This window comes from Artemia sp. Qi Xiang Cuo, chromosome 14 (assembly GCF_049724085.1).
Source record: "Artemia sp. Qi Xiang Cuo chromosome 14, ASM4972408v1, whole genome shotgun sequence".
Classification (NCBI taxonomy): Eukaryota; Metazoa; Arthropoda; class Branchiopoda; order Anostraca; family Artemiidae; genus Artemia; species Artemia sp. Qi Xiang Cuo.
In genome coordinates this window covers 56771684-56793599 of record NC_142807.1, presented here as the reverse complement: position 1 = coordinate 56793599, position 21916 = coordinate 56771684, and the positions used below count along the sequence as shown (strand labels likewise).

The 21916-nt window shown below is 36.8% G+C and overlaps 1 protein-coding gene across 1 annotated transcript in view; it reads left to right on the top strand.

Moving 5' to 3' along the window:
* The first annotated feature begins 1695 nt into the window (after nt 1–1695).
* The window catches only part of LOC148944671 (protein phosphatase 1G), a 76859-nt gene continuing 56638 nt past the window's right edge, over nt 1696–21916 (top strand). Inside the window, exon 1 of the mRNA XM_089100076.1 lies at nt 1696–1841. Within this exon, the coding sequence (XP_088956202.1) occupies nt 1725–1841 (117 nt within the window). The 5' untranslated portion in view covers nt 1696–1724. The remainder of the gene's footprint in view (nt 1842–21916) is intronic.

The window sequence follows — 21916 nt, the reverse complement described above, 5'->3', positions numbered from 1 at the left end:
TTTCCATTTTACCTCATCTCAAAACGCCAATTCTTTTTGTAATTTTGTGGCAGAATGACTCGAAAAACTTCAAAACTGACCATTGCAGTCGTCTTCAGCTGCCAGGTGCTGCTGGTTTGTTAGAACGCAAAAGCACAATGAAGAGAGCTGGGACCAATTTCCATAGTATTTTTTTTAGATTCTCAAATTCATGCTAAGAAAAAGCGGCTTGACTAGTGTCCCAGGCAGAGCCATTCAAAGGGAAGAGGGAAAACCGAGGCAGCTGCCCAAGGTGCCGTGGCTTGGGGGATTGCCCACTTCGATAAGAATTTTCACTCCAATTTGGCATTTTTGCTTTAATTTGAGGTAGGGGGAGGGGGGGGGGTAATTAGCTTTTCCTTTGGCACCATCAATCTTAAAAATGGCACTGATCCCAGCGCTGGATTTTTTTGAAGTATTTAGTGCATTAGCAAATGAAACAAAGTTTTCATTGATATTTCGTCTCAGTTGCAATAAAGACACACAGATAAGCACTTTATGATTTTTCTTGTCACTGATTTGATTTCGAAGCAACTGGCTAGTGACAACTCATAACTGATTAAAACTTTGACTGTTATGTTTGTCTATCTTTATTATGGATAATTCACGTCAGGTTTAAGAAAATTTGCATTGAAAACTGTTTTTATGACTTAGCAAAATATTCCATAGTTTAGTCTTAACCTAAGAGTACTTGGGCTGAAAAAACTAAAATCTAAGCCTTACGGTTTGCTCATGGTTAAATGAGAAACTGGACTATTTAGTAATGCGAAAAACTGTGCTCTTCTGCGAACTAACTCAAGGTAGAAGATAGGTTTAATGATACAATAAAAGCACGGTCTTTCAGCAGAATTCATTTTGATGAAATACGGTAACATGTCAAGTCACAGAAAATTAAGCCAAGGCTTTGATTATCAGCTTAAGGGGTTTGTTTTAAATGATGACATAGACTGTATGCTTCTCAAATTGAGAATATTATTCAATCTAAACAGAATAACCTGTAATCATCTTTGAACGAAAACTTGCATAGTTTTGTCCGTTGTGTAGTTGTATTTTAAATTTATGTGTTGGGAACTTTAAACAGGTTAGGCAGAGTAAACAGGAATTTTTTTGAATACTGATTGGGATTCCGGTTTAATAATACAATAAAAGCACGGTCTTTCAGCAGAATTCATTTTGATGAAATACGGTAACATGTCAAGTCACAAAAAATTAAGTAATGACTATTTACTTAATGACTATTACTAATGACTTGACTAAAAATTAAGACTATTTAGTAATGCGAAAAACTGTGCTCTTCTGCGAACTGACTCAAGGTAGAAGACACGTTTAATGATACAATAAAAGCACGGTATTTCAGCAGAATTCATTTTGATGAAATACGGTAACATGTCAAGTCACAGAAAATTAAGGCAAGGCTTTGATTATCAGCTTAAGGGGTTTGTTTTAAATAATGACATAGACTATATGCTTCTCAAATTGAGAATATTATTCAATCTATACAGAATAGCCTGTAATCACCTTTGAATGAAAAATTGCATAGTTTTGTCCGTTGTGTAGTTGTACTTTAAATTTATGTGTTGGGAACTTTAAACAGGTTAGGCGAGTAAACAGGAATTTTTTTGAATACTGATTGGGATTCCCAAAAATATTAAATTGGAAACACTGACTACTGCGCCAATTTTGAAATCTATAAGAAAACGTGCAAAATGGGAGCATACCTTTCTGAACCAGTGACTCAAAAAATATCAGATGATGAAACTTCTGCAACAAAGCGAATTGTATGTGGTTCTTCATCAATGCAAGGATGGAGAACATCCCAGGAAGTAAGTTTATCTTAGGCCTGGTTTTGTTCCAGAGATAGGTTGGTCAGGTTACAATTAATTCAGCTTCATTTCCTTATAAATTGTCCAGAAGGAGCCCATGCTGACCAAGCATAAGTGTAATTTTGGAAAAGGATGCATGCTCTTTCTTCTGTGTAAATCATAAAAGCACAACTTCAGACTTACTTTTTCAAGCCTAGTCCTAGGTTTAAGGACTATGTTCAGCTGTCAAGAACCCAAAATAAAGACAGAAGAAAGTTAACTGATAGAGTTTTAGTTGTGGTGCTTCATTCTCTCATAAAGTACCTGAGTAAGTTGCATAGGACTTTCATAAACTTGTGTAAAAGACCTCTTTTTGGGAAAGACCACTTCTTTGGCATTTCAGAAAAATAGCATAGGTTCTTGGACCACCCCTATTTTACTACAGCATGATGCAGTGTAAGGGTAGTAACAAGAACTTCTGATTTTTTGGTTGAGTTTTCACCAGTAATTTGTCAGCATAAATTAGAAATGTGGTAGGCCTAGGCTATCTGTTCTGACAAGCAATTGAAAGGATAAAGATATATCATATTTAATATTTGTGATATAGACTATAGAAGAAATATCAAACAATAAAAGTTATATTTTTAGAATCATAAGAAAATCCACTTTCTGTTAATAATGTGAATAAAGCTGAAAAACTTAAAGGATATCTACATCAAAATAGGATAATTGGTATTTCAAAAAAGAGGTTCTTGTAGGTAAGTCAATAAACTAATAATTTCAAGTGTTTGATCTTAAATAATTTTAATAGTTGCCATATTGATGTATAGGTTAGATTTTTAGCTTTTCTCTGATATATACAATTTTTCTCAATTCCTCTTTGGTAACAAGATGTAAGGGTTTTAGTTTCACATAATTTTACTCAATTGAATACTGTTTTTTCCTAATTCTGGGCATGAAATGTATTCTACAAAGTTGTTATCAGGCTATTATCTTTGTCTCTATCATTTCCTTATTCTTGAGTTTATAAGATGACAGGTGTTTAGATGATGTATTGAAATTTTTTACAAAAGACATTTTAGCCTACCTTAATTTTGGTGTTTCAGTCTATTTTTCACTGGCTCTTCTTAGTTATAAAAGTAATTTGTAATATTTAAACAGGATTTTAAGCTATATCAAGATCTTTTTCCTAAATTTAATAAATAGATTTTCAGATCTTCCAAACTTTAATCTGTAAATCAGGCTATAGCAAAGGTATAAGATTTAAAACACTTTCCTTGTGTCTCATTTGAGTAGCACATCTATTTCTGAAGATTTCACCTTTTTCATTAAAAAAATGTAAAAGATCAGTGCCCTTTTGAGAAGAAAGGGGCAGAGGTACATCAGCCTACATCAATATATCTTAATTCCACTTCCCAATCTACCTAAGTATACAGTTGATAAACCAATGCCACCAATTACTGTCAGCAAAGACAATGTTGAGGCTTTACTGAAAAATCTGAACCAAAACAAATCTGCAGGGCCTGACAGACTACACACTTGGACATTGAAGGAAGTTCATGCAGAATTGACCTTGCCTCTTGCAGCACTTTTCCAAAAATCCCTGAATACAAAGACTGTGCCTCAAAATGCTACTATCACCCTTATCCATAAAGGTGGCTGCCAGTTAGACCCATCAAGTTACCACCCTATTAGCATTGCATCTATTGTTGGGAAAATTCTTGAAGGAATAGTAAATGCTGCCATTGTCTGACACCTCACCTCCAACAATCTTATGGCACAGATTTAGATCAGGACATTTCATTGATACAAATTTGATAGATGGGTACAATTTTGTCACAGAGCTCCTAGATAGAGGAGTCCCATTATACCTCATTCTCCTAGATTTTGCCAAAGCATTTGATAAATTATGTCATTGCCAACTACAGGCAAAATTAATTGCAATCAGGGCAAGCCAGGATGTGGTTGAGTGGGTGATGGCACTCCTGAGAGATCGAAGGCAGAGCACAAAGGTGCATGGTGAAAACAGTCAGGTATTTTCTTCAGATAGTATCAACTATGCCCTGTAATTTGTCATAAATAAAATGAACCTGTAGGCTGGTGATTTAAAATCATCCTGGGTATGCTTGTGGATGATGAATTGAAGTTTGACCAACATGCTCATCAGTTACCTCCAAAGTGCTCCAGACCTGGGAATTGTAAAAAGAACATTCTGCAGGGGGTCACCAAAGCTGATGTCAAAGCTATACAAAGGACTTGTTCAACCAAAACTGGAATTTGGTATGTGTATGGCAACCCAATTAAATAAAGGTGACTAGAAAAAACTAAGGAGTGTTCAAAAGCAGCCAACTAAATCAATAAATGGTTGTAAAAGCATGGACTCCCCATCCTGCCTGGAGAAGTTACAGATTCCTACCCTCTCCTATTGACAGAAGCATGTAAATGTCATCATGGTGTACAAAATGCTCCACACTCAGTCCTTGCAACAGAATATGCTTGAACTTGACCAGTCAACAAGAACTAGAGGACACACCAAGAAGCTGTACTGCAAACAACCCAAGACCAGACTACAGAACAACTTCTCAAATAGAGTCATGGGGCCCTAGAACTCCCTAAGCAAAGTAGCAGTCTCAGCCTCTAGTGTGGAGGCCTTCAAGGGAGCTGTGGACAAAGATTGGGTGCCCAAGCTTTGAGAATGTAATGCAGCCAACCCATTGGCTCAACATCTTGACTAACCAGCACCTACAGGATAATTCCTTATTTGCTGGACAATGTGATTTGAGGTAATTTAAGGTAAAATATCCTTATTCATTCCCAATATTTTTGTTCACTTTCTTCAACTATATTCCAAAATAGACAAAGGGCCCCCCCCCATCTAGTATTTCACTGTAAAATGATGTGAACAACTAGATAAATGTAAGATATGAATAAAAGTAGAGAGCAGAATACTCTAATTAATAGAAACCCTACAGTTTAAAAAGTAGGAATCTTGTTATAGGCCTAATAATATTTTTTTTTATAATTTTAGATATAGCCTATGGCTCTATTGGGTCCTATATGGAGGGAAGGGGTTTGTCATGAAATTGACAGCTGTTTCTTTTAAAAATATTGAATAATGCTACCACTATTCTAATTATTCCTTCACAAGAGCCATCAAGATTCTGTCAGAAGAGCCAATAGAACAGAGTGTTACTTTAAATTGAAAAAAACTAAGTTTTTCTAAGGAAAGTAAAAAGAATTATAACCTATGAGAAGCAAAAGAAACAAAATTATATGACACCTCAAACTGAAAGCAAACAAAATTAATATAAATAAATAAGACCCAAAATAAACAGAACAAACCAAAATTAAAGTCATAAGTCATATCAAACATACATATAGGGTAAAGGCACCGATGATTTGACAGTGCAATTTTGGAACCACTGTTGAAATTTTCCTTCAAAATGGGATAGCTCTGCTTATCTGTGACTTAGAGCGCCATCTCTTGGAGCCGTCATTATATTTCAACAGTGCAAAACGTGAACACTATATCTAGTACACCTAGATATGAAAAGAACATTCAATTTGGTCAGTTTCCTGTTTTCAACACAAAAGGAGCTCCCGACAATTTTTCAGGTATGTAATGTTCAAACTGTCATTACTTAGTTATTTATTGCAAGAAAAAGGTGGAATAAGCGCCAATGTGTCGAGATACATCTGGTCTTTTCTGAAATGTAGTCACATTAGCTTTTTCTTGATAAAATTAAATGAAAATGGTGATGGAAATTGCATTGTCGAAACTAGGTTCCAAGTATCAAAAATTCTTGTTTGATGTAGTGGAATACCAGGCGGACTAAAAATGTTCTTCTGCTGCATTCAAGCGTAAATATCAGCTTCTATCAAGGGATTTATTTCTTTGGCAAATATCTCGTAGTAACCTTGTTGAAATTTTGGGCAGACAGCAACAGGCCCTGTCGAAATATAGGTGACTTTGTCGAAACTTCACTAAACATGTAAAACAGATGAGAAATAATAAGTGTCGAAATTCCAGATTTCACTGACAAAACCATAGGCACCATAGCTGTCAAATTTGCAGTTGCTTTCTGTGCGACAAGAGATTTTGATGATTATTATTTCTAATACTATTTCAGATGAAAGAACATTTAAACAAAAGGTTTTTTTTTAAACTTTGAAGTTTTACTTACAGACACTGGTTTTTTCCATCATCTGAGGAACTGCCGCTTGGCCTCATACCCTGCAGGGGCGTAAATTGCTATGGGACAGGGGGGGGGCCAACGGCCCCCCCAGACCTGATTTTGCCCCCCCTCCTCCCCAGATTTTTTTAGATTATACCCTTATTTATCCTTCATCCAAATAAAAAATACAAATTTTATTGAATACAAAATCTTATACGAAATGACGCATAGGCCTATGTTTTTGATGAAACTAAGAATCTGCATATGAAAATAAAATCCACTAAATCAAATAAACTTCTTAAATTTCTTGAAATCCATTCCTGTTTTCCTAGACCCTATCACTTCCAAAATGCTAGTGAAACAATTTTGTTATACTAAATTTGTTATACTAAATACTATTTGTATTTAATAATGCTTATTAAAACTTGGTGAACTGATTTTGTTATGCCAAATACTACATACTTGAAACGATTTTGTTAGTTTTATTACTTCTACTTTTGCATAGTCTTTTATACTTTTATACATTAAATGAAGTTGAAGAAAAACAAAGAAACAAGAATATACATGTCAAATACACCAGGTTCCGCTCACAAGTATTCCCCAAGTATTTAGACAGATGTGGAATTGGGTTCCGAATTGCATCGAAAACAGGTAACTTTTTTGTTGTGTCGAATTTGTAGGTGAAAATACTCTAATTTCTGAAAATTGGAGTTTTGTATCCTTTCCAGAAAAAACTTCAAACGTCTCATCAAACAGTTAGATTCCTATATGTATTTCATACATACTGAAACCCTTTTCAAACCAAAAGTCTTTAAATTAAGACTTCTAGAGTAGAAAAACAGGTTTTTTACAAAAACTGTCGAATCATCGGTTCTACACCCAATACTGGTGTCGAATTGGGTTCCGACTTGCGTTAACAACAGGTAACTGTTTTGTTGTGTCGAATTTGTGGGTGAAAATGCTCTAATTTCGGAAAATTGGAGTTTTGTACCCTTTTTAGACAAAATTTCAAACTTCTCATCAAACAGTTAGATTCCTAGATGTTTTTTCTACATACTGAAACCCTTTTCAAACCAAAAGTCTTTAAATTAAGACTTCTGGAGTAGAAAAACTGTTTTTTTTACAAAAACTGTCAAATCATCAGTACCTTTACCCTAGATAAGTAAATGAATTCTATAACTAATTGAAATTAAGATGGTGGAGTCATGCTTTTGTAGGTTATAATTCAGCATTATATCACTATGCATGTGTCTTTAGGCAAGGGTAGGTAGTTTGAGCTGCTTGAGATATTCCTCAAATGCAGCCGACTTTAGGCTTTTTGTGCACTTTGTTGCCTGCCTCTGGGTATTTTCAATGAGCCTAACATCTTGCGAGTAAGAAAAACCAGCCAGGCACATGCTAAAATCAAGATGGAGTCTAACAAGAGCCTTAAAATGTTTTATGAATTTTGTTCTCTCTTGGCTAATGATGGTCCTTTTCAATAGGCCAAGGATTGAGTGTGCTTGGGAGACAACATGTTGGATATGACTGTGGAATCTCAACCCCTCATCAATGATCACACCAAGGCCCTTTCTCTGTTTTTCTTAGCTAGATGATCCCTTATATTAGTGATTGAATTTAAAATTGAATAGGTAGCCTTTGGGTTATTAGGTCCAAGGTGCAAAATACAGCATTTGTTTGTATTGAATTGGAGAGGCCAGTCTCGATTCCAATTCTGTAGCCTGTCTAGATCTTGTTGGATTTTATGTGGGTTAGTAATGCCAATCAGCAAACAAATGCATATTGTTATCCACATGATTGGAAATATTGTTGATATGAATCAGGAAGTGTTGGGCCCAGTTCAGTTCCCTGCAGTACCCCACTCATTACTTTGGCCTCATCAGAGTAGATTTGCTGGCCACCTGTCTCAAACAGACTTTCTGCTTGCAGTTAGTGAGGATATCTATCAGCCAGGCTATATGGGATGTGTTGATACCAGCAGCAGATAATTTCAAGAGCAGTCAAGTATGGGGCCCTTTGTCAAAGGCCTTAGTAGCAGTAGGTCAGCTGGGTGTCCTTGATCAATCAGATTTGTAATTATCTCATATGAATCCAACATGTTTCTTTTGATTGATTTTCCTGACTGGAGTCTATGCTGCTTGGGTTACAAGATCTTGTTTATGGTTAAATTTTCAAGTAATGAATCATTGACTGTGTGTTCAAGCATCTTAACCATAATTGAGGTTAGGCTGATTGGTCAATAATTCTCAGGCTCGGTGTGGTCAACTTTTTTGAATACCAGAGTTATGTCGGTTACCCTCTAGTCTGCTGGGAGCTCTCTAGTGGTAAGTGATGTCTGGAAGATTCTTGTGAGGGGATCTGCTATCACTTCTGCAATATCTTTTAGTTGCCTAAGATGTATATTATCAGGTCCTAGTGACTTGTCAGGATTCACCCTTTTTAAACGTTTAAGGACCTCTGTAGATGATACCATGGTGCTTTCCATTGGGGCTTTTATATTATAATTTGTTGGGGAAGGTAAAGGGCCATCATGCTCAGTGGTGAAAACTGAGACAAATTGCTGGTTCAATAAATTAACAAGTTTATTACTATTTGTTACTTCTCCATCTTACTTGGTTATCAGTTTTTTATACGTTTTCTATTGTGGTCCTGGCTAGATACATACTGTCAAAACTTTTTTGGGTTAGTCTTGCCTTCATCAGCAAGTTTAAATTCGATATTCATATGCAAGGTCCACATCCCATTTTTAAGTTTGTTCTGGCTATTGCAATACTTCACTCTCTATTCAGGTGATTGATACTGTTAATATTTCTTCAAATATTTTCTTTTACGTTTGATTACCCTCTTCATCTCTCTTGCCATTAATGGAAGTGTTTTTGGTTTGGGGACAAGTTTACTTGAAGTGTGATTTGCTTTATTTATTATTAATTTTTTGAAGCACTACCATTCCTCCTCTAGAGAGCCAGATAAGACATCATCCCATGCAACACTACCAAGATACATTCAAATCTTCTCACAATTAATGAAGGTTTTCTTGATGTAGTGATTTGTTGTTCTGATATATATGGCAATGTGGCCACTCTTCCTGATTGAGGGCATGTATGAAGTGGACAGAAGAGCTTCTTGTCTCCTGAGAAATATCAAGTTTAGAAGGCTTAGTTGCTGACCATCCCTAAAATGTGTTGGCTGGTTGACAATTTGGTGGAGAAGAACATCATGAACAATGTCAATGATTGGGCTCATAGTACAAAAAGAGACGTAGGGAAACCGGTCTTTCCAGATTATGTTAGGCAGGTTGAAGTTGCCTGCAATTAGTTGGTCCCCATAGTGGATGTCTGTAATCTTGCAGTTGAGCTCTGCTAGTTTCCTATCTGTTTCCTCTGGTAATTGCACAGATAGACTTCTGATTACACATCTAGTTTTGACAGGAGGGTGGTTTTTATTCAAAGTAACTGAAATATCAAAGAAAATGGGGGGGCATCTAGTGAAGTAGCTAATTTGGGTGACTGTGTAAGAGGTTGTGACCAGTGACAGTGTTCCCTGGTGGCAATAATTGGTTGACAAGTTGGATACTGTATGGTAGCCTTGCAAACTGACATGCAAATCTAGAAGCTGGTTGCTTGAATTCTTGGGACACTCCTCAGTAAGAAGTATTACATAATAATCATTTGCATATATCAATATTTCAGCTCATTAATTTTGTTTGGTAGTTGGTCAATATTTGCTATAAGAGTGGAGAAATCTTGATTTACTTGCTGCTTTCTTTGGTTGAGCACTTCCTTATGGCAGTGGTTCATGTTGAGGACATACTTGTCTACAATGGATAGAGAGGTGCTTGAAGGTCTACTATTATCAGCTGCATTAAAACTTTAATTTGCAAGGGACTTGATTATTGGACTATTAATTCAGTGTTTTGATATTCATTTTTACCAGAATGTATTTTCTTAATGTTTGACGTAATTATTCATTTTAGTTTATGTTTGTTTTCGGTATCATTTATTCATAAAAAGAATATTTCTTGACTTTACAGTGCATAGCCACAATAGTTCCATGGCACAAAAAGTAGTCAAATGCAGTATGCTACAACTACCAGCCTAACAAGTCAGACTGTCAAAAGCCTCACCCATATTATACTCCAGTGGGTCAGAGCTGTGTTATTTTTTGTCATCCAAAAATATCAAGCTTTTTTTTACCCAATGAGGTTGACCATTGACCAAATTTTCACAGTGTACCAGGTTTTAGAAAAGTATATGGAATTTTGCTGCAACCAGTGCCAATTCTACATTGACTTCAAACAAGCATTTGACCTTATTGAGAGAAATGGTCTGTGGCTTATCCTCCTTCATTATGAAATCCTGTGAAACCTAGTTGACCTTTCCAAAGATATCTACTCTAAATTTAGAAGTTGTCACAACTAGTGATGGTCTCACTGACAGCCTCAGATGTCTGCAGGAGTCCTTCAAGGGTACTCTCAGAACTTGTATGAATTTTCAATGTCCCCTTGCTACACCCCAGGAGTTTCTGTGCAATTTCCAAAGGGCATTCTTGAGGGGTTGCAAATATGGCATTTTTATAACCTATATACATGACCTTTTGATTTACCTCCCCCTTTTCAAGATCTGCTCCCCCCCCCCCAGCATCCCCTTAAAAATTTTAACTCAATATCACAAGCGTCTCTTGAGATAATGCAGATACACTGTTTTGGTAACCTGGATGCGTCTGGTTTCTTTTGGTTTGCATTGCTTGTGCTCTAGGGGTTCATAGTGCCAAAAATTCTAAACAGATTAGAAACTAAAGTTTTTAGATCTTCCTCCTAACTTAAGTTTCAAGGTCCATACTCCTCCCTTCCTCTTCAACACTCTCTTAAAGTTTTGAACTTAGTCCCAAAAGGTGTTCTTGGGATATTGTTTTTTAATGCCTTGAAGTGCAAAATGTCTTTTTGATTTACCTTGCTTCTTGACCATGAGTTATAAGTCCCATGGTAGCTTAGTGCTTGATTGGAGGTTGATTAGAGAAAAAGCATTTTTAACCTTCCCCACAAGTAAAAATTTGAGATCCACTGATCCCCTCTAATATTTTAACTTGATACCCAGTCATTCTTGAGATATTGCTTATATATAATTTTGATAGCCTGATACCACATAATGTCTTTTGATTTATCTTCCTATTTGAACATGGATAGATTCTAATTCATGTAGGGTTTTATTATACTATAATACTTTGGTGGATCTAATAATGGGTATCTTTTCTACTAAAACCTATCTGTAAACAATGGGTAGGTTATGTAACTTAAAGACATTGCTTGAAGGGTTTTGAAGGCAATTTTGACCCCAGAGGTGCATATCCAATAAGATAAGATTGCTTTTACAAAGTTTTGTCAAATATCATTGGGTTGTAGAGGCCCAAGTTACAGAAAAGAGAATGGATAGAATTTTGGTTGAACTTAAATGCTTGCCCCTTAAAAGGGCACTTGAATTTTCAGTTTCCAGTTAAATGAGCCCCTCCTAATTTTCTTTAGCCACCCCTTCAACACGAAGGGGCTTTTTTTTTGGCTAGTTCAGGCCGTTTTTGGGGGTAACCTTTTAGGTGCCATTTTGGGGAGAGTACTGTGCCCCACAATATATATTTTTTTTTACATTAGCTTACTGTTGGCCCAAGGGCATACAGCTTTAACTTTCAAACTAGTCAGGAGCAACAAGTTATCAGTCTATTTTTGGACCTTCTATTCGTCATCCCCCTATCTTCTTACAACAATGTGTGGTTCTTATGACCCAGAGAACAATCTCTTAAAGTGCCATGCCCATGCACATCAAAGATCAATCATCCTTCCTTTTCCCTCTGCAAAGCTTATCTGTCAATGATTGGCAACCTGCATAATTTACAGCAATTGTCCCAGGGACTGTGGGTGTCATGTCATACCTGTGGGCATGTTTATTGTACCTTTTGACTCATTGGAAGAAAATTACTATTATAAAATTTTCATCACATCTCAGGGAGCTGCAGGAGGATGGGTAGATAATCTGCTCAAAAGTTTCTAGAACCAGCCTTTCTATAAAATGTGTTCTTAGGTGAGGAAAACAAAATGAATATTACATGGAAGGGAAATGACTACATTTTGGTAGTACTATAGTGCTTGGTGATCCTTGGTCCTCAGTATATTTTTGGAAACCTGAGTGATGTTGTTAGACAGAAATTAGGCAAAACAAAGATAATTTTCCCTTTTATTCACTATTCAATGCTCTTTCCAAATATAATAATAATTACTGTCAATGCAATTATAACCCAACCCCCCCCCCCTAACACGGGGACAGGGCAGGGGGGGGTCCCCCCACCAAAATCCAAGGTGTCAGAACTGCGTTCTGACATGCTGGAGATGTCCTGGATGATGCTGGAGATGTCCATTTTACCTTATCTCAGAAAATGGAGCTGGAGATTTCCATTTTACCTCATCTCAGAACGCCAATTCTTTTTGTAATTTAGTGGCGAAATGACTCGAAAAACTTCAAAACTGACTGTTGCAATCGTCTTCAGCTGCCAAGGGCTGCTGGTCTGTTAGAACGCAAAAGCACAATGCAGAGAGCTGGGACCAATTCCATATTACTGTTCCTAGATTCTCAAATTCAGCCTAAGAAAAAGCAGCTTGACTAGTGTCCCAGGCAGAGCCATTCAAAGGGAGGAGGGAAAACCAAGGCAGCTGCCCAAGGTGCCATGGCTTGGGGGGTTGCCCGCTTTGATAATAAGTTTTACTCTGATTTGGCATTTTTACTTTAATTCGAGCTAGGGGGGAGGGTATGATTAGTTTTTCCTTAGGCACCATCAATCCTAAGAATGGAACTGATCCCAGCGCTGGATTTTTTTTAAGTACTTAGTGCATTAACAAATGAAACAAAGTTTTCATTGATATTTTGTCTCAGTTGCAATAAAGACACACAGATAAGCACTTTATGATTTTTCTTGTCACTGATTTGATTTGAATTTTAAGCAACTGGCTTGTGACAACTGATAAGTGATTAAAACCTTGACTGTTCTGTTTGTCTATCTTTATTATGGCTAACTCACATCACGCGAAAAATCCAGGGTTGACACTGCCCCCCAGGGCCCTATGGCAGGCGTTGTAAGTTATGCCCTGGGGGAATATTTGGTTCTTATGGAAGGGATGCTCGTAAAAACTTCAGAGAGGGCTCATTTTGTAAGAAATTGAAAGTTCTAGTTCAGTTTTTCAGAGTCTAAAGAGATTCGAGGCAACTAGCCCCCCCCCCCCACACCCTTTTTCCCTAATTGCATCCGATAAAAATTTTGAGATAACCATTAAGTTGAAAATTATTCAAGAGTCAGATAGCAAAAACTCAGGTGTCAACACAACCCCCCCAGGGCCCGGGGGCAGGCGTTTTAAGTTATGCCTTGGGGCATATATGGGTCTTATGAAAGGGCTCTTTTTAACTTCAGAGAGGGCGCATTTGGTTGGAAATTGAAAGTTCAAGTTCACTTTTTAATAGTCAAAAGAGATTCGAGGGCAACTAGCCCCTTCCCCCCACGCCTTCTTTTTCCAAACCCATCTGATGAAATTTTGAGATAGACATTTTATTAAAAATAGTTCAAACATCAGATAATTAAAACTCCAAGGTTGACACAAACCCATTTTTTCGCTTTGATATTGTTACCTTGATACCAGTTTTGACTTTGATGAACATTAATTAAAAAAAAAGCTTTCCGAAAAATAAGTTTTTCAAAGAAAAGTAAAGGCCATTTTAAACTTAAGCTCAGGAGATACAAATACTTGTTAAAATACAAACTCAAAACGACCAGAAATTACTATTAAAGAATAAATGAAACCCAAAACGAACATAAATTAATGGTATTTATTCTAATAAATACCATTTTTATTAAATATTTATTTTAATATTTGTTCGTTTTGGGCTTCATTTATTTATTGATACTGATTTGGGGTAGTTGTATGCTTGGTAGATTATATGATAGTCCGGACGCCAGGTGTTGAAAGTGTGAATCATACCACGACGGAATGGGGCTGCTACGAGAATTAGTGTTGAAAGTGTGAATCATACCACGACGGAATGGGGCTGCTACGACAATTAGCCTACCCTCCACCCCCTAAATTGACCATACGGATTCACAAATATCAATGGCACTTGCTTGCGAGTGGTGGAACACTCCAAAACTCGACATTTTATTATATTTTGGAGTTTTATGCAAGAAAATGCATGTTCCACAAAGTCTGAGGTGCAGTTTCCCGCTCAAATAGAAATGCCTAGAAGCTATAGAATGTTTTAATAAAAAACCAACACGATTAGTTAGAAAAAATGGCAGAGTTAAAAAAAAATGGCAAAATTATACGAGTCTTGAACAGTCTTGGAACGTATAAACAAAATCAAATTGAATATTAGATATATAATGATATTAATTGTTGAAAGATCCATGAGTTCAAGATTTTTTTTTCACTGTAATTTTATTTTCATTTTCAATGCTGTAAGAACTGGAAAATAATAAATTTGTAATATACGAGTAATTCGTTTTCAGTGAAGCACCAATGACGCAGAAGGCTTTAGGTTTTTACAGTTAAAGAAGGGGGCAGTATCCAAATTTTGTTAGTAGTGAAACTATTTTTGTCTTGACTAATCTTGAAAAGAACTAATAACTTAAACTGAATATTTGATGCATAATGATATTAATTGCTAAAAGCTCATCAGTTAAAAATTTTACTGTAATTCTAATATTTATTTTCAATATTAAGTACAAAAGAAAACATTTGTAATATGATTCGTTTTCAGTAAAGCGCCAATGACGCAGTAGGTTTTAGGCTTCTGCAGTGAGGCGATACCCAAACTCTTGTTTGTAGTTATTTTTATTCAATTCAAACTTGATTTGCATATTCAATTTAAGTTTCACTTGTTTTAAGATTTATTTATTCATTTACATTAATATATATTGCATGTTTGTTCGCATTGATTGTTATTTAATTTCTGTTCGTTTTAAGTTTCATTTATGCTTTAATAGCAAAATATTTTTTTTCCGTTTTAAGCTTGATTTTCGTATTCAATCTAAGCATTACTCGCTTTAAGATCTATTTATTCATTCATATTATTACTTGTTGTATGTTTTTTCCTATGATTGTTTGTTTAATTTATGTTCGTTTTGGGTTTCATTTATTCTTTAATTGTAATTTCTGGTCGTGTTGAGTTTTAATTTTAAAAGGTATTTTTATATTCTGATCTTAATTTTAAAATTGCCTTTACTTTTATTTTAAAAAAATATTTTTCTTAAAGTTTTTTTTTAATTAATTTTTGTTCGTTTTTGATTGCAAAAAGTTTCAAGTTTTTATGGCATGGGGGGGGGGGTTGCTTACTGTCCGATTATTCTTGAATTTAAAAAACGGATCTGGGTCAATCCACGCCAAATCATCCAATCGTGACTGCGCGTGAAATTCCAATTTGGCTGAACAAATTCTCAGCTGTTCTCCTCATTGATAGTACACACAGGATTTATTTTTTTTTGAAAGCTAGTTTTTCGGGAAAAAATTTCTAAAGTTTCAAAATTAGCAAAAAACGAGGTTTTTTGAAAAAAAAAATCCAAAAAGTCGGTATTTTTTCCCACTTATTTATCCAATTATCTACATAGCCAGGAGAGGTTGGATAGAAAAAATTGAGGCAATCCGATAACGACGGAAGAACTGACGGCCAACCGAAATTTTTGAACCCTTGTGCGAAAAAGCAGAATTTCAAAAATCTGTAAATTCTTAACGGTAAGAGCTAGGATACCATTTTTTTTTTTATTCTTGTCCTCTTGTCACCAGGTACAAAGTAAAGTTTTGCATTTTGTCCTATCGCTTTTAGTTTCGGAGATATTTTCATAGAATTTTGACAAATTGTGAAAATTGTCACTTTTCATCCCCAAAAAAAGCTCTGTAGGCAACGCGATCCAGGAAAACTACTTATTAGGTCCTAAACTACCAAACATGACCTACCTGAAACCGTAAAAACCTCGATGTAAAAATTCGATCCTGATTTTTAAAAGAAGATTGAATTTGGACCGTTTTTCAAGTTAACAAAATGCATGCGGAATGAACTGCTGCAAGTTTAAATTCTTTGTTGCCAAACAGTTTATTCAAATATTGAAATCACACAAATTGACCGATTCCTTTCTCCAGAGTAAGTTAGTGGGATGCGTCATCGAATTATTTGAAGTTCAGATATTTCACTCACAGTCGAATAATTGCTATTGACCGTGAATGAAGTATAATTCATACCGTACTGTGACGATTGTTAGATGTCGGAATTAGAAAAAATAGCTCTTGAAAAATGTTGTGTTGGACTTCATTTAAATAGCGAGTGTCACAAGAAAACATTTTTTCGCAAAAAAGGACTTTTATACCGAACTTTCAGATCAGAGTCGCGAGACAATTTTATTGAGAACATTTATTTGCTCCATAGAGCGTATTTGCTTTCATCATGAGCAATTCTACCTTCATCAGTTTGCTAAGGCTGTTCCGAGAATCTGCTGTGATCCATTTGAGTTGCACACCTCTTGTCCTCGGAAAGGAACAAGAGCTATAACACTAGAAAACGCTAGAACCTTGTTTCGTTTCAAACTTATTCCCGGTTACAAGGTGTGTGCTGAATGCCGCACCGAAATTGACGATCGTGCCTACGAAGAGTCCGATGATGACATTGTTAATATCCCCCAAGTTTCTAACGACGGATTTTTCTCATACAATTCCCAGCCTGATTGTTCCTCAAGACAATCTGCAGCGAACGCAGCTACAGTTGTTTCAAGTTTATTTGAAAATATTGGGACCTCGTCGCTCAAGCCTTATTCCTTAAAACTCTCTGTTGGACAAAAAAAGACTACGTTAAACGGAAGTCCGAAACGGTTGCAGAATCCGTTTCCAAAATCATTAATGTCGCTTTGAGTGTTCCAACCAGTGCTACTTCCTCTCCTGTGCTGAAGCGCAAATGCATAGCTTCGTCATTGGTTCAGAATTCTATGGAGTCTGCTGAAGAATCTGTCCCCTTTCTGATGAACGACACAGAAACCAAGGGTTTCCGTATTTCCCTGAAAACCAAACTTGAAACCTCGGATACATTATCTAGGAAACTTAGTCTTCTCACTCTAGTGCCTCCGACATGGCCCCGGCAAAAAGTATCTGATTTTTTCCAAGTATCGGAATACCTTGTTAGAAAAGCTAGGAATATCAGAAAGGAGGAAGGAATATTGCCTCTTTTGACCTCAAAAAAGCCACCTAATGTTCTTAAGCCACATGTAGTTCAGGCTGTTCTGGACTTTTATGAATCTGACGTCAACAGCCGGCAGCTTCCAGGTAAGAAAGATTTCGTCTCCGTAAAAATCGATGGCAAAAGGGAACAAAAACAAAAGAAATTACTGCTGGCCAATATTTCTGAACTTTACGAGTTATTTAAGAAGGACAATGAGGACAAGCCGGATTTCAAAATCGGACGCAGCAAATTTGCTGAGCTTAAGCCACCCCGGTGTGTTACAGCTGGCTCAAGTGGGGTTCATTCGGTATGTGTTTGTCTGTACCACCAAAATGCTAAGCTTAAATCATTAGGCGCTGATATAAGGATTTCGCTCGAGGATTTGATGTCCAAAGTTATATGCTCTATCAGAAATGAAATGTGCATGCTACATAAGTGCACTGTCTGTGTTGATAAACAAAACGACTTAGAGAGTTTTCTCTGGGAGGAACTAGCTGAATCTGATTCAGTGGCCTATAAAGAGTGGGAACATGTGGACCGAACAGTTCTTAGACAAGTAGAAGAAACGATAGATGTGTTCATACCGAATTTCGTCGAGTCAATCCGGAACCTTACAGTACACCATTTCATTTCTGTCCGTCAGCAAAATTACATAGACCAACTAAAGCAGAATCTCTGCTCCAATGAGGTCCTCCTGCTTTTAGACTTTGCAGAAAATTTTTCCTTTTTGGTCCATGACGCAGTTCAGGGTTTTCACTGGGAAAATTCTCAGGCAACATTACATCCGTTTGTGGTATATTGGCGTAGGGGTGATAGCCTGTTCAGCAACAGTTTGTGTGTTATCAGCGACCACGTGGACCATAACACTGCTGCAATTCACGCTTTTTTGAAAGTCGTATTGCTTCACGTTAAGGCTATGATTCCCGGCCTTTGCAAAATCTATTATTTCAGCGACGGTGCAGGATCCCAGTACAAAAACAGAAAAAACTGCAAATTTGAGCTGCCATTTCAGTGACTTTGGGTTAGATGCTGAGTGGAATTTCTTTGCTTCGTGTCATGGAAAGAATGTGTGTGATGGGATTGGCGGTACTGTGAAAAGACTAGCAGCTCGCGCCAGCTTGCAAAGGCCATTTGACAATCAGATACTTACGGCACACGATCTTTATGAGTGGGCAGATAAGTCCCTACCCAACATTACAGTATTATGGGTTTCGTCAAATAACGTTAATGAAAACTTTGAAAGTTGCCTCGAAGACCGCTTTGAGAAAGCTATTGCTATTCCTGGAACTCAGTCATTTCACAGTTTTAGGCCCAAAGGCAAAAATAATATCAGTGCTTGCGTTTTATCGGATTTGGGTACTATCTTGCCAAGAGAAGAATTTATTGTGTTGCGGTTAGATTTCGAGAACGTCCTTTTAACCGATCTGGACTCGGGAGACTACGTAGCCTGTGTGTATGGCTTTGATTGGTGGGTGGGGTGTGTTGTAATCATTGATGAGGAGAGTGGCGAAGTTGAAGCTAAGTTTATGCACCCAAATGGACCATGTTCAAGTTTTCGTTGGCCTCGGCCTGACGACACGTGCATAGTACCAGCTGCTAACTTACTACAAAAGCTGCCTATTCCTGAGTCTCGTAGTCGCTCCGCAAGAAACTTTGTTTTAGAGCCAGATGTAGTAGCCGTTGTTACAGAAACATTCAAAACTTACTAGAAGAAAAGCAGAGAAAGCAACCATTAATTGTTTTATTTTCATTATTTCATTTTTTTCTAACTTAATTGATCTAAGTAGTTTTGAAGAAGCGTCTATTTGTTTCAAGAAATATAAAATCAGCCATTTCCGGACAAGTTCACATGAAGGGTAGGCTAAAAAACTTTAGTACACTATGCTACATACTAAGAATACCAGGTGCCTGAATTGATGAATTACATTCAAACTAGAAAAGTTTGAGAATGGTTACACGAGATACAGCATGAGTGGCCATATTAAAAGATATGTTCGCTAACCAAATAAAAATGCAATAATTGGCGATAGAAGAATCTGCATTTTTATGATAACAGGAAACTTGAAAAACGGTCCAACTTCAATCTTCTTTTAAAAATCAGGATCGAATTTTTACATCGAGGTTTTTACGGTTTCAGGTAGGTCATGTTTGGTAGTTTAGGACCTAATAAGTAGTTTTCCTGGATCGCGTTGCCTACAGAGCTTTTTTTGGGGATGAAAAGTGACAATTTTCACAATTTGTCAAAATTCTATGAAAATATCTCCGAAACTAAAAGCGATAGGAGAAAATGCAAAACTTCCCTTTGTACCTGGTGACAAGAGGACAAGAATAAAAAAAAAAATGGTATCCTAGCTCTTACCGTTAAGAATTTACAGATTTTTGAAGTTCTGCTTTTTCGCACAAGGGTTCAAAAACTTCGGTTGGCCGTCAGTTCTTCCGTCGTTATCGGATTGCCTCAATTTTTTCTATCCAACCTCTCCTGGCTATGTGGATAATTGGATAAATAAGTGGGAAAAAATACCAACTTTTTGGATTTTTTTTCAAAAAACCTCGTTTTTTGCGAATTTTGAAACTTTAGAAATTTTTTCCCGAAAAACTAGCTTTCAAAAAAAAAAAATCCTGTGTGTACTATCAATGAAGAGAACAGCTGAGAATTTTTTCAGCAAAATTGGAATTTCACGCGCAGTCATGATTGGATGATTTGGCGTGGATTGACCCATCTAGAACATTCAATTTAAATCAAATGAGGCTTTTTTCAAAGTCTATACAATTACCTCTTTGATAAAAAGCTTATATATGAACAATAGACAGCTTGCATAACTTGTGGACAGAGATTGACAACAATGAATGGATTAAAAAATAGCTCCAATAAGGGGGTTTAGACCATTTCACTTGCTGACACAAAGGGATCACGACTGTTTGGATTTGACCTTAATAGGATTTTGTGTGCCAAAGTAATTTTACATCTATCTCAGAGTATGTATTTTAACCTTATAATTGGAAAATTATAATAACTTTCCTATGTGTTCTTCCCATACAAAACCCCTTCCCATAAGTTAAAAACCCCCTTTAATAAGTTATGCCCCAGGGCATAACTTACAACACCTACCCCCAGGCCCTGGTGGGCTGTGTCGACACCGGAGTTTTTTGTTATCAGAACTTTGAACTATTTTAAAAGAATGTCTATCTCAAAATTTTTATCTGATGCATTTAAGGCTTGGAAAAGGAGGGGGGGCGAGTAACCCTCCAATCTCTTTTGACTCTTAAAAAGTGAACAAGAACTTTCAATTTTCAGTCAAATGAGACCTCTCCAAAGTTTATACAAGCATCCCTTCCATAAGAAATAATGGGAAGGATTTGGAGAATCCTTAAATTACAACTCTTGCCCTGAGGGCTGTGGGAGAGTTGTCATCCTTAAGGACCTAGTTTCCAGAACTTAAAACTATGCTTAATAAAATGGTGTCTCAAAATTTTGATTGGATGTGTTTGGGGAAAAGGTGGGCGTGAGAGGGGGGTTATTTTCCCTCAAAATACTTTCGACTAATAAAAAGGGCATTAGCCCTTAGAATTTCCAGTCGAATGAGCCTTTTTTGAAGTTTCTATGACACCACCTTCTATAATAGCCTTGTATGCCCCCAAGGCATAAGTTAAAACCCTTGCCCTGAGGGTTGCGGAGAATTGTCCTCCTCAAAAATATATTATCTGTATGGAAATCAACTATGCTGAACGAAATGGCTCTCTCAAAATTTTGATTGGATGTGTTTGGGGGAATGATGGGCATGGGGCGGGGCTAGTTGCCCTCCAATCACTTTCGAGTATTAAAAAGGGCACTATCCCTTTGAATTTCCAATCGAATGAGCCTTTTTTGAAGTTTCTACGACACCACCTTCTATAAAAAACTTATATGCCCCCAGGTCATATCTTAAAACCCTTGCCCTGAAGGTTGTGGGGGAGTTTCCTCCTCACAAACATATTTTCTATCTGGAAATCAACTATGCTGAGCAAAATGGCCATCTCAAAATTTTGATTGGATGTGTTTGGTAAAATGATGAGTGTCGTGGGGGGGGGCTAGTTGACCTCCAATCATGGTTGACTAATAAAAAGGGTCATCGCTCATTAATTAAGGCACGAATGAAACCGTTTTGAAGATTCTATCACAACGCCTTCTGTAAGAGCCTTATATACCACCAGAGTAAAAAACATAGCACTTGTCACGGGGATTTTGAAGGAGTGTCCTTCTCAAAAATATATTTTCTATCTGGAAATCAACTATGCTGAGCAAAATTTTGATTGGATCTGTTTGGGGAAATGATCGGCGTGGGGGGAGGGGGGCTAGTTACACTCCGATCACTTTCGACTATTAAAAAGGACACTAGCCCTTTAATTTCCAATCAAATGAGCCTGTTTTGAAGTTTCTACGACAACGCCTTCTATAAAAACCTTATATGCCCCCAGGGCATAACTTAAAACCCTTGCCCTGAGGGTTGTGGGGGAGTGTCCTCCTTAAAAATATATATTCTATCTGGAAATCAACTATGCTGAACAAAATGGCTATCTCAAAATTTTGATTGGATGTGTTTGGGTAAACGATGGGCTTCGGGGGGGGGGGGCTTGTTGCACTCCAATCACTTTTGACTATTAAAAAGGGCACTAGCCCTTTAATTTACAATTGAATGAGCCTGTTTTGAAGTTT